The sequence below is a fragment of the Streptopelia decaocto genome (assembly GCF_964273445.1).
Source record: "Streptopelia decaocto genome assembly, chromosome: 11".
NCBI classification, from domain to species: Eukaryota; Metazoa; Chordata; class Aves; order Columbiformes; family Columbidae; genus Streptopelia; species Streptopelia decaocto.
This window is the reverse complement of record NC_138666.1, coordinates 15,867,484-15,879,674: the sequence shown is the minus strand read 5'-3', so window position 1 is coordinate 15,879,674 and position 12,191 is coordinate 15,867,484. Positions and strand designations below refer to the sequence as shown.

General features: G+C 39.7%; 1 protein-coding gene across 1 annotated transcript in view; it reads left to right on the top strand.

Moving 5' to 3' along the window:
- The window catches only part of PEPD (peptidase D), a 133,084-nt gene that overhangs the window by 25,336 nt on the left and 95,557 nt on the right, over positions 1 to 12,191 (top strand). The window contains exons 7-8 of the mRNA XM_082062963.1: positions 4,923 to 4,967; positions 12,101 to 12,176. Of these exons, the coding sequence (XP_081919089.1) occupies positions 4,923 to 4,967; positions 12,101 to 12,176 (121 nt within the window). The remainder of the gene's footprint in view (positions 1 to 4,922; positions 4,968 to 12,100; positions 12,177 to 12,191) is intronic.

Below are 12,191 nucleotides of genomic sequence, written 5' to 3'. Positions count from 1 at the left end.
ACTCCAGCATCTGTGCAGAGTGATACCTCTGGTTTTATCTGAGACACCTCCACATGAAATATGAACAGTTATTAACTCTAGCAGTAATTAATTATGGGAGTGATATAAAAGGTCTGTTCGAAGTACCAAAAAGCCCTTTCCCCCCCTGAATTTCACTAAACACTAGAGTTTAATTAGTAACACATTCTATTAGTAGTCAACATTAAGGTAGGAAGCCACTCCATTTAGCACTTGATTTGAGATTTTATCACATCTCCTACAACACTTAAAGGGATTAATGTTATTTTATTGCTGGCTTCCAAGTTTGCGGTAAACGTGCTGTTGGTGTTCTCCAGGAGGAGATCTTCCCCATTCTTTTGGGGCGATTTCCAGCTGTTTGGCAGATACTTCTCTTTTGAGACCTAGGATACCTCATCCCTCTCCACCCCGAGGCACCGAGTTGTTCAGTTTGCTGCCTTCGATAGATCTGGTTGGTGTCTTTCCCCAGATACTTGTGATACAGAAGAGCAAGTGTTGATTTTGTTGTTGGATGTGCTGGAGATCCGCTACCCTCTTCTGATAGATGTTGTATTCCTGGGGTCTCGTTTGCTTCCATCTTCTGGCTACCTGGCCAAGATGTATGTGCTTGCAAGGGCTCTTCTATGTTGCTCCTGTTCCCATTGTCTTTTTTTTATTCTAGAATGACCACTGTGGGTTTGGTTGGGTTTGGGTTCATGTGGTTTTTATGGTGGGTTTTTTTTTGTTGGATAATAATAGAAATAATTGTATCATTTCCTGAAAAAGCTGCACCTTGCTGTCCTTGCAGGCTGTTGTCCTGCTCCTCTCAGAACTGCCTTTTGCTTGCCCTAATGATGTTGCTTCCCTGCCTTTACTTTTTGAACCTTTTGAACTTCTTATGGAACACAATTGCCTAAACTATTTGATTCGTTTTTCCGCTGTAATAAATAGTCATTTGAGACAAAATGACTACTGTAGTCGTGTATTTTTCTGTGCTCCCCTTGAAGATCACCCCAAAGCTATTTTTGTCCTGCTAGCAATGACCCAACTTGATTTCATGCTGATAATAGAGCCTATAATAGTTAATCATATAATAGTTTCCATTAGTTTACATATAGCTCTCTCATATAACAAAGTATGTTGTACTGGTAAGAAAAGCTTGTATGTTGCTGCAGTCTGTGGAATGGAGAGTATCTGGGGACAGGGACTTCAGACAGGAGACCTGCACCCTTTCCTGGTGGTGCTCCTGGTGACTCCCCTCACAGCGCCTTTGTTCACAGCCGCTACGAATCCTGCAGAAATGACTCGCTCTCACTTGCTTCAGGTGGCTTAAACATAAAGGCAGATTTCTAAAGCAGTTCTGATGAGTTGTTTTCTAGAAATATGTATTTCTGTTTGCTAACCGAGGATAGTCCTGTGGGGTTTTTGGCTATTGTTGTTGGGTTTTGTTTTTCTAATTCGTGGAACCATTTTTCAGACTGAAAAATGTGCGGGAATTTTTATGTCTAATCATGTGGTGCTTATGTAGCAATTGTGAAAGTGCTTTGAGATGATGTGACTCACCATACAGAAAATGGATTTTGAACCTTTATGGATAAACACTAATGTGCCATATTCTTTGAAACACCATTGAACAAATCTTTGCTTGCTGTTTTGGGTTGTTTTGTTTTCATCCTCAGAATCAATTGATGTAAATGATGGACAGTTTAAGCAATTGTACCTGATGCTTAAAGTTTTTCAGTAAATTCTCTTCTCTCAGAACAGCACTTGTTGCGTATGACTGTGAAGAAGAGTAGGAAATTCTAACATTGTGTATGAATATGTTTTAGATTTTTATCACCATATACACACAAAGTGTATTTGTTAAACTGGCAGGGGGTCTCATTATACAGTGTTATTATACAGGAGGTGTAGATTTCTAGCTTTTTTTTTTTAACTAATGAAATTGTCTTGCATGTTAAAAAACAACCAAGTATGAAATCAATTTGGGCATGCCTTTCAGTGCAGCATTTCATAGGTCTGTGTTGATTAAATGGAAGTATTAATACGTTACAGATTGCAGCTGTAGCAAAATGTCAATTTGTTTTCTTCCTCAAGACCACATATCTCATCATCTAAATATTTTCAATTTGCAAATTGCAGGAAAACGTAGAATTGGATTGATCTGCATGATCCTCTTAATGTTAGGGCAGTACATGATTTTAAGAGTAAATTTATTGTCTAGTGGGATCAAAACTTTTCTGCGGGGGACAAGGTAGGGTGATTTTTTTGGTAAGACTTTGTGCACAATTTATGTGAATTAAAACCCATTTGTGTCCTATTGGTGATGACAAGTTCTTCCCCCTGAACTTGTTATCTAACCAGTAACTTTTAGGACGTGGTGTGTTTAGCTGCCTTGTTGGTAACTGAAGTGCAGCATAACCTGGGTAAGGAGCTTCAGGAGTCTGGCAGTTGTGCAGAGCTGGCCCTGCAGCACTCACACAGGATGCACGGCTGGCACCAGCTCACGGGGGCTGAGGCACTTCAATCCTTAATTGTTGGCTTCCTTGAAAAAGCTACACACAGTAGTTCAGATTCTCTTCCAAGTCTGAACTGATGCAGTGTCCCGGCGGTCTAAGATCTTATTTTATACTTGACATTATATCACAAAGTCTGTCTTTCAGGTGAGAGATAAAACTGCCATTCGGCCGATGACCTCCTGCCCCTTCTCCCGCCCCAGCACCCCCTTGCTTCAGTCCTGCTGCCTTTCTGTGCGTTTAATGAGCTGCCCCAGTTGACAGCAACTAGAATTTTAAGGAGCTGCCACATAGTAAGTGGTCCCAGCCAGTAAGTAAAACTTGCACTTCTGGAAGCACCAAGTTCAAGAAGAGTCTTTAGGGGCACGAAAGGTGCAAGAGACTGCCAGAGATGGTACGTCTCTCGGCTGAAACTGCTTTTCTAAAAGATAATTATTTGAGCTATTATAAGCCTGTGCCAGTATAAAATCCCTTTTCCTTTTTTTGTTAATGCTCAGATGAGGGACAGTCTTCTCTTGTGAGGTTCATCGTTTTACTCTTTGGCTCATTTGATTTGCTTTTGGTTTAATCTGTTTGTGGTTAAAGTGCGCATGTCGGGTTCTTGAGAGAAGAGATCTGAATTTTCAGGGTCTAAGCCAGCTGCCTTCTGTACCTGTCCTTCCCTGTCCTCAGTTTTCTTTGGTTACTTCATTATAACCATAGCTTATACTTGTCTTATTTGCATAGAGCTGGTGTTGGAGCTTTCTGCAGGGCTGCAGTGTCTCCTTAACACTGACCTGTTGTTTTCTGTCTGACACGCTGATGACAATTATTGAAAGTCCTCGTGTCTGGTGTTGCAGCTGCAGCTTAATTCTTCTGCATCTTGGTTTTCTGTGGCAGTGTCTGTTGGTGCTTTACAGCCAAATAGGGAGCTCAGGCTTTGGGGATTATTTTCTTTTAGAGTTTTTATATATTGATTTTACTATATCATTCGTATATTTTCTTCTGTAAAAACTTCTACTGGCTTTTCCATTCCAGAACTATGTCAGCATTGGCCTCCATAGGTACTAGTTGTTGGGATAGTGACCATTAAATTCAAAAAGTGCCCTTTTTCTCTGGTTTTACAAGACTTCCTTGTTTGCAAAAATCAACTTTATTCTATAATGTTGCATTGTTCTGTGACTTGTGGCTTTATGTATTGTGTTGCTTTTCCAATGGCTTCTAATTAAACCCATAATACTGAATACCATACAGCTTGTCCTTGTTGAATGTTGTGATAAGTTGTTGTGTTCTACCTTGGAGTAGGAATATAAAGCCATTAACCTTCCCCTTGTTAGGATTTTATAAGTTTGTAAGCATGTGTTCTTGAAAAAGAGAAGCATAGTTGTTTTTCTTCAGCTATCTGAGGATGCAGAAAGACACTTGTACAATCAGAAGAGACTTCCAGATATTTTTTTAATTGGATTTGTGCTTTAACTGTTCCCTTCTGAGGAATAAAGAATGGTTAATAACCTGGAATAGGTTTTATTTTTCCTTCAAAAATGTGGGAAAATGCATTGTTGCCTTACAACGTTCTTCTGAAGATCTGCTGGGAGCCTTGGGGCGTTTTAATTCCCTTAAATGCCCTAACTGAAGAGCCAGCAGTCCTGAGTCAGACAAAAATATCTTTGATGCGGAACACTCCTTAGGCATTTAAATTGTAAGCAAAAAACCCCTTGAACAATGCTTGAAAATCTGTTTGTGTTCCACTTAATTACTCAGCTTTTTACTCTATTGGCCACTGTAATGTTATTGTTTGGAGAGCCTCAGAAGAGTTCCAAGAACACATGAATTGCTAATGTAGAAAATAAACAGGAAGAAAAAGTTGTGCGCGAGGCCAAGGTGAGATGGAAGCTCTTGCTTTGCCTCTTCTGTAGATCGGAAAAGACAAGAAGAGGTTGTTTTCCTTTTCACGATCCTGTAAGCAATCTTGTTTATCACGTGCCATGTTCCGTGCACACGAAAACCGAAAGGCATAAAACAAAGGATGTAATTAGCAATTTGCTGTGTTTAATTTTGTTGAAGAGTGTTTGATGAGCAAGGTGAAAATCGCAGCCCAATTTTGCTCGGAAGGTTCCCTCTGGAGGCTGATTTGGTCCAATCCACACTCATAGCCATGGATTTTGTCAAAAGAAGTTTTTCAAATATGTCCTGAACATACTGTTGCTCCAGTTTCTGCACATTCTTAAAATATAAAAATAAAACAAAATACCAGCACAGACAATATGAGGATGGGGGGATCTATACTGATCTGTACTGCATTCCAATACAAGATTTACGTTTGCAGGTTTTCACATCCTTTTTCACTTAAAAAAAAAGAAGTAAATATGCAGTCTTTGCTGTTGTGTGTTTGGCTGTTTTTAATGTATATATACTTTTTTTTTTTGGTAGATTTAATGTGAACAACAAAATCCTTCATCCTGAAATTGCAGAATGGTGAGTAGCCTAAAATCTTTGACTACTGTTGAATGTGCTTATGTCCTGTACCTTTGCTTCAGAGAGATTTCCTCAGCAGAAGCCTCCTAGTTTACTGTATGAGTATTAATTTTAAGCTGATTTCATGTTGTGGGGTGGAAATAATGTACAGAAGTGAAAACAAGGCCAGGTAACAGCATTGAAAAGTGAGGAATTTATGTAACATTTCTTCAGCATTGTGTCTGGATATACGTTCTTTTGGAGTTAAATCACATTCTTCTAAATGTGAATTTGTATGAATAAGAAAAGCACTGAGGATAATTCATGTTCTACCAATGGAAATCAAAGTTAGATGAAAACTGTGTCTGAACAGGTAATATTTAATAGGGTGTTATTACTTCTCCAGGATTTATTTTAACAGCATTAATTTTGTTGAATTATTCTTCATGTAACTATAGTTTGTAATTCTAGGGGAATTCTGCTGTAGCCTGTCTAGAATAGACAAAATTAAAGAGTGTGACTAAGTGTATTAGCAGCTTGCAAAGCTACTATATTTTGCCAGTTTTCCTCTTTTGGTCACCATTGCTGACTTTGTTCTCTGAATTGCTTCATAACTTGGGATTTCTAGTTTTCCATTTAGGAAAGGGACTGAGAAAACAACATAGTGGATTTTTGTTAATGAATTAGGTTTTTTATTAATCTAGAAATGAGAAAGCAAATCCTTGGTTAAGACAAATATGCTTGGAGTTTTAAAATAGAAACAGGAAAGTGTACCTTTTGACTACCACTAATGTGACTGATTGTATGATAACCTGTTATTCTGTTTAATGTTTATTATTAGCACATATGCTGAGAACGATTTTCTGCCTGCTGCATTCATCCACATCTAGTTGCCAGCTTGCAAGCTGGGGAGATGTTTTTTGAACAGCAGTGCGATTTCAGAACTTGTAGAATTTTAATAGGTCACATTTTTATTGTTACAGCCATTTTTCATTGCTTAGCATGACATTGGAAAAAAGTTGTGAAAGGGAAGTGGGAAGCAGGGGAACTTTGCTGAGACATTTTTGTGTAACTGAGTCATGGGTGGACCCGGAGACTTGTAGTAGTGGGACTCGTTGCTTGCACATCCTGCTGATGAGTGCAAGGAGGCATGTGAGAGCTTTGTAACACAGAAAATTGCTCAGGGGACCGATTTTTAAATCTTGCCTATTCTGTCCTTCTAGAATTCAAACCCTTCCTTTTCCAAAACAAAGTTGTTATCTTAGAGAATTGATTTCCAAACCTAAGCATTGGTCAACCTTTGAGGTGGAGAGTCCTGACTAACGTAGACGGAACATGAGTTCAGCAGCTGATGTGCAGGGATGCACAAATTAAAGACAATTAGTAATACTTAGTAAAGAAGGAGCTTAGCAAAAGACCTGTTCTCTTTTAGAAATATCATTAGTGTTTACCTAGTCAAGCTCCTGCCATTACAGATGTTGATAGGGAAGATACAGAAATGTTCATGCATGCTCTGAGACCCCCGATGCTGTGCTACAGTGCTTCCAAAAATAATAGAATGGGTAAGTCATATTAGAAGTTCTTCGTACCGTCTTACTTTCTTGCAGAGGTGTCTGCTGCCAAGTTCTAGTTGCTTGATTTGGTGTTGGGCTGGAGTTTGTTCTGTTGTTTAAGATGCTGAAATTTTCAGCCTCTGCCACTTCATTATCATGTGCCCAACAGCCAGAGGACTCTCTGGGACCTGACAAACCATTTAAAGTGCAGAGGAGGGAGCTGCATCCTCAACCTGACAGTGCCATTTCTGTGCTCCTCTTGTTTTTCTACCTTTTTATACTTGGTAGCAGAGAAAAACAAGGGGCAAGAAATGACACTTGAAGAAGGGCCTGGTCTGACTTACAGGCTTTGATCTGTAGATACAGCAGCACTATGGGGAGAGAGATGACAATTTTAACTGTGTAAGGCTCTGGATTAGGGCTACAAGTGTGTTCCTAAGCCAGCTTTCATTCCGGTCCCGTCTGCCTTACCAGGGTGTCGCCTGATAAGCTTTTTCTCCTCTGTGGTTTGGGTTAATGGGGGATTAAATCTTCTTCAGGAAGCTCAGGGATGGTCAAACATGAAGTCCATGCCCTGAGGTTGTACCGAAACAGACGGAGCATCGAGGCAGTAGAAAAGCAGGACTTGCAGCTGCTCATTGTGGTGCACAGAGAATCTGTTCTGTGAACTATGAGTGCCAGCCCAGAATCCTGATTTTAGGCTCTCTGCGATCCTACGGAGCAGAGGTGCTGGTACGCACCTTCCCTCCACCTGGCTGGTGAGGAAAGGGAATTCTCAGTGAAGCCAAGTTCAGGTTTGCATTCAAAAGTGTTTTAAAAGGTTTTGTCAAGTTTGGTGGCTTTCGTTTGAAGTCAGAAGTATGTTAAAGACCAGTGTTGGGGATTAAGCATCTGATGAAATCAATGCATGAATGACAGGCTATGTGCATTAAATCTTCCTAAAGTAGAGATTTCCTTGGAATGTCAAGTTATAGCCCAAGAACCTTTCTTTGGAAAGCAATAACATTTTTAAAATTAAGAATAGTTTTCTCTTAGGAAGATTAATTTGGGGGGGGTTATATTCTAGGCTAGAAAATTGCTTCATTTGAATAATTTCAAATTCGGCAAACTCTAAACTATTGCGTTTTACACGATACTTGTCAGAAAAACTCTGGTCTATACCACGCTGTCAAAACTGCCAACCAGAGGTGAAACGGCTGAGCTTTCCAAACCAGCCAGGGAGAACTGGGAGCTACAAAAGGCAACTCCAGTCTTATATGGTGTTCTAAGAAAATGCAGAGAAAAAGGTTCAATATTGACAAGGGACAAAGCATTTGTGGTTAAGGATCTCTTGCCTCCCTTGCTTACTCATCTTTTTTCAAGATCCCAGTATTTTCTGACTTGCTATGAAACTTAAGGATAAAACATAAAAGAATCTGACCTTAGACTGGATTTCTGCAGTTTGCAGAGGGTGTTTTAATTTTTTTTTTCATTTTTTTCATTGATTGAATGTGTTTTCAAACAGATTTGAACACTTTCATTTTAAACTTCAGGCCTTCCATTTCAAATTTGATACTGAATGTATACGCTAAGTATTGATTTCACTGTTTTGAAAAGAAAATGTCATCTAACAGAAGACAAACTCCAAATGTGCTCACATTATCTCCCTAGTAACCAAAAGGAATTTCTTCTGTACCAGCTCTTAGCAAAATGGCCTTTTGTTACTTTAGTATCCCAGTGTCTGTCTACCATGATTGTGGTGGTGCTACAAGATAAACATTTAGCAATGTATGGCTCATTTTGTGCCCGTATATGCTGTGTTTTCCTGTGACCTCAATGAAATTGGATTTGATAGTTACACGTGGAAGATTTCATATATTTTGGATTTTGCATTACTTTGATGGAAAGCCAGAATTGTTTCTTTGGGGAATGTAAGCTGTGTGTTGATGTCTTAAAGCTGGGCATATGCTTCTTTTCTTTTCAGAGGTTTATTTACGTTGTAAACCTCTTAGCATAGAACCATAGAATGGTGAGAGAGATCATCTAGTTCCAACCCCCCTGCACCTTCTGCTGGACCAGGTTGTTCAAAGCCCCATCCAGCCTGGCCTTGGACACTTCCAGGGATGGGGCAGCTTCCTGGGCAGCCTGTTCAATGCCTCACCACCCTCATGGGGAGGAATTTCTTCCTTATATCTAATTTAAACCCACCCTTTTTCAGTTTGAAGCCATCACCCCTCATCACTACATACCCTTGTAAAAAATCCCGTTCCATATTTCTGAACTGTTTCAAGATGAACTCCTGTGTTTGCTGTTCATGCAACTGTCTTTCAGAATCGTACTTCTCCTTTGCAAATGTGCATTACTATGTTTATTGGCTTTGATGCTAATTCTGTTAGCAAGTTTTTATGTGAAAGCTTGCAGAAGAGCATAAATATATCAACTAGAGAAATTTCTATAAATAAAACGTGGAAAGGCAACAGCAGAGGCGAAAAAGGGCAAAGATGAGGCAGGACTGCGGAGTCCGTGTACATGGGCAGCACCTGTAGTTAATAGGTGGTCTGTAAACGTGATGTTTCCAGAAGGGCAAGGAGGAGTGGATATATCCACGTTTTCCATGCACATCACAGAAAGCAGCCTTAAAGTGTACACACATGTACTATAAACAACAAAACAAGGCAGCTGATAAACACCGAGCTGGTAACCGGGAACTAATAGGTGGCATGATCAGGAGTGGTGAATGCACACAGAGAATCAAACATTTGTGTATCTTTGAGGAGAGCGCTGGTTTAGGAAAATGTAGTTGAGTTACGCAAGTTTCAGCCTCATAGGTGCCTCAGATTCTGTGTCCTCTTGACCACCTGGTAAATGGAAAAGAGGTTGTGCATGAAATTTGGTATCCAGACACTTAAAATGCCCAAACTTAATTTTAGGACTGCAATGATACTTGTTTGTAGTAAAGCTGCTCTCTTGTGTTTTATGACTGAGGAAGAAGAAATGTTTTTACACTGGTAAAATGGAAAAGGAAAGAAGAAAAAGTTAAAAGTTATAGGTCAATCCTGACAGTAGGAAACTTGTGCTCCTATTCTAACTGCATTGCACTGAGTGTCTTGCCTCTTAATCTGACAACTGCGTTATGTGCTGAATCTCAACATTTTTGCAATCGTGTTAGCTGGAGCCTGGAAGTGGTTTGTCCCCATTAAAATATTAATGAATGTATGGAGATTGTGTAACTGCTCTGGAAACTGTTTTTAATAGAAAGTTGAAGTTCATATTCTTGAACAAAGGTGAGACTTTCTTCCTAACCTTAGCTCAGAAGTGGGGGGAAACCCCATGGGACCACTCATCACCTGCAAGATTGCCCAGCAGTGCTAACCACAGACTAGCAAGGCTTTAATCCTGGCTTGGGAGAGCGTTGCTTTTTGTGCCATCAAAACAGTGAGAATGTGCTGAAATACGTGTCCTCCTGCTCCTGAAACACGCTGGTGGGAATTCCATCAACAGCACTACTGCAAACAGCTCAGGAGCCCAGTGACTTTTTGTTAGCTAGTGGAGGGTGGAGTTGATCGTGTTCTCTGCACGACTGTACATCCTCTCTCTCTTACCTGCTAACAGTCGGGGAGTGGTTTTTGCAGGTCTCAGAATTACTAAACATTTTCTGTAAAATGTTTCAGTGCTTGACCTTGTGTAAATGGAGGTGATGAGTTGCATAAAAAGTCTGTCTGCGGCTCAGCGTAAATGCAAAAAGATAGGTGTGAAGTTATGATCTAAAATAAACACCTTGACACTGAAGCCTTATGACCTAGTCAAGTAAAACAGGTGTTAATACTGTTTGCACTTGCTGTTGAGCAGTTACTGACTTGTATTACTGGCAGATCCCAATAAAGAGATTAGACAACTGAATTATGAAACAACCCATTCTTCGGGCACTTGCAGATCAGGGGTATGTACTGTATATTGAAAGCAATTTAAAGGCACATCAAACAAGTATTAAATTATCCTGCTAGCACATGCAGTCTTCCAAAGAACAAGATTTTAAAAAAAAAATCTATAAGCCTTTGCTGCCTCATTCTAACATGAATATATATTTCTTCATGTCTCGACTGAACGGCAGAAGCAGAAGTTTGCTCCCTCGCCCCTGGTGAGCAGATTACACCATCCCAGTGCAATTATTTCACCTCAGTCTGCATTTTAAAACCTTGTTTATGCATCATGATTATTTTGTGTCATATTCCAATTGACTGAGAATGTCACTCCATTCCCCTCTACTGTGTTTCTGTTTGTGAGAGCATTTCGATTGCTATCAGCATTTTTACCTTCACTCTTGCCAGAGAAGTTGTGTTTGAAGGGGAGTGTCTGTGCCGCACAGCGATGGGTCGCGGTCTGTGGGAAATGCTCTTATCGCACATCAGAGGCACTGGTGGCTGAGAAACCTGCTTCTGGACTCATTAAAACAAACTACAGGAGCAGAAATACAGTAAATAGTTTTCTACAGCAGTTTGAGTAGGAGCATGTTAGAATAAAAAAGGAGGGTCTTGGTGGCAGTCTCAAAATATAACAGTTGTGGTACTTTATATATATATATATATATATATAACTGCTGCAAGCTCTAGAGCTGGAAAATACGATTTAAATATTTTCATGCAATTCAATAGATGTAGTTTTGTTCTTTGTGAGCAGTAAGTTTGTACTGCACGGCTGCCTTTGAGATGGACACGAGAAATATTAGGAAATCACTGTGTGTACAAGTGGTAAGAGTTGGTGGCTTTTAATAGAAGGTGTTGGAAGTATGTCTGCTTCCCTGCTCATGTCATGCCAAATAACCGCTTTTATTTGAAATACATGGTAGAAAGCAGTGTAAGTAGGTAAGAGTTTAATGGTAAATTTTTGAGATGGGTTCAGAACAGAGTATCAAGGCTCATAAAGAGACACAAATTCAGTATCTCATAATGCCTGAAGAACAGGATGGGATTTTGGGGGGGACTGATTTGCTTTGATTTTATTTTCCCCCGGAAGCATGTGAAGGAAAATGGACACTGTGGCTGTAACTGCTGCTGCTGTGGTTTCTGAATTTCATGTTTTGAGTTTTTAAATACCAAACAGAAATAGCATTTCTTCACACACCCCTCCTCCTGCCTTTTGAAGTATTGCAAATAGGTGGGAGTTGGGATTGTGCTGAATAGAAATTCTAGAGCTCTGGGAATTTCATTGTGTAAACTAGTTTCAAATTGTGTTAAAAGGTAAATAAAGTATGCTTGTAGAATTGTTCTGTTTGAAGTAGTGTTTGAGTCATGACAAATGCAGAAATACGTTGCTTTTGTTCCTCATGTATTGTCAAATGAGCTGAAAAAGTGTTGGTTGGGCCACTCGTTTATTAGTATTAAAATAATGCAGGCCAGTGTTTGAAATGCTTGTGACTTACCTTAGTAAGATTGTTTTGCTAATGGTGAATCAATGCCAACAGAACTTTGCTGTCATGAATACCGCAATAGCTCTTAGTTCTTGAGGTCTGCTTGATCTAATTTTGCCATAGGGGATGCGTATTATTTTCAGGTTTTTTAAATTTCGTATTCTTAAGCTGTGAAGTCACAACCTAACCTGATATCTGTTCTACTTTTCTTTAAGTCGTGTGATTAAGACAGACATGGAGTTGGAAGTTCTGCGCTACACCAATAAAATCTCCAGTGAAGCTCATAAAGAGGTAATGGATCCTTTA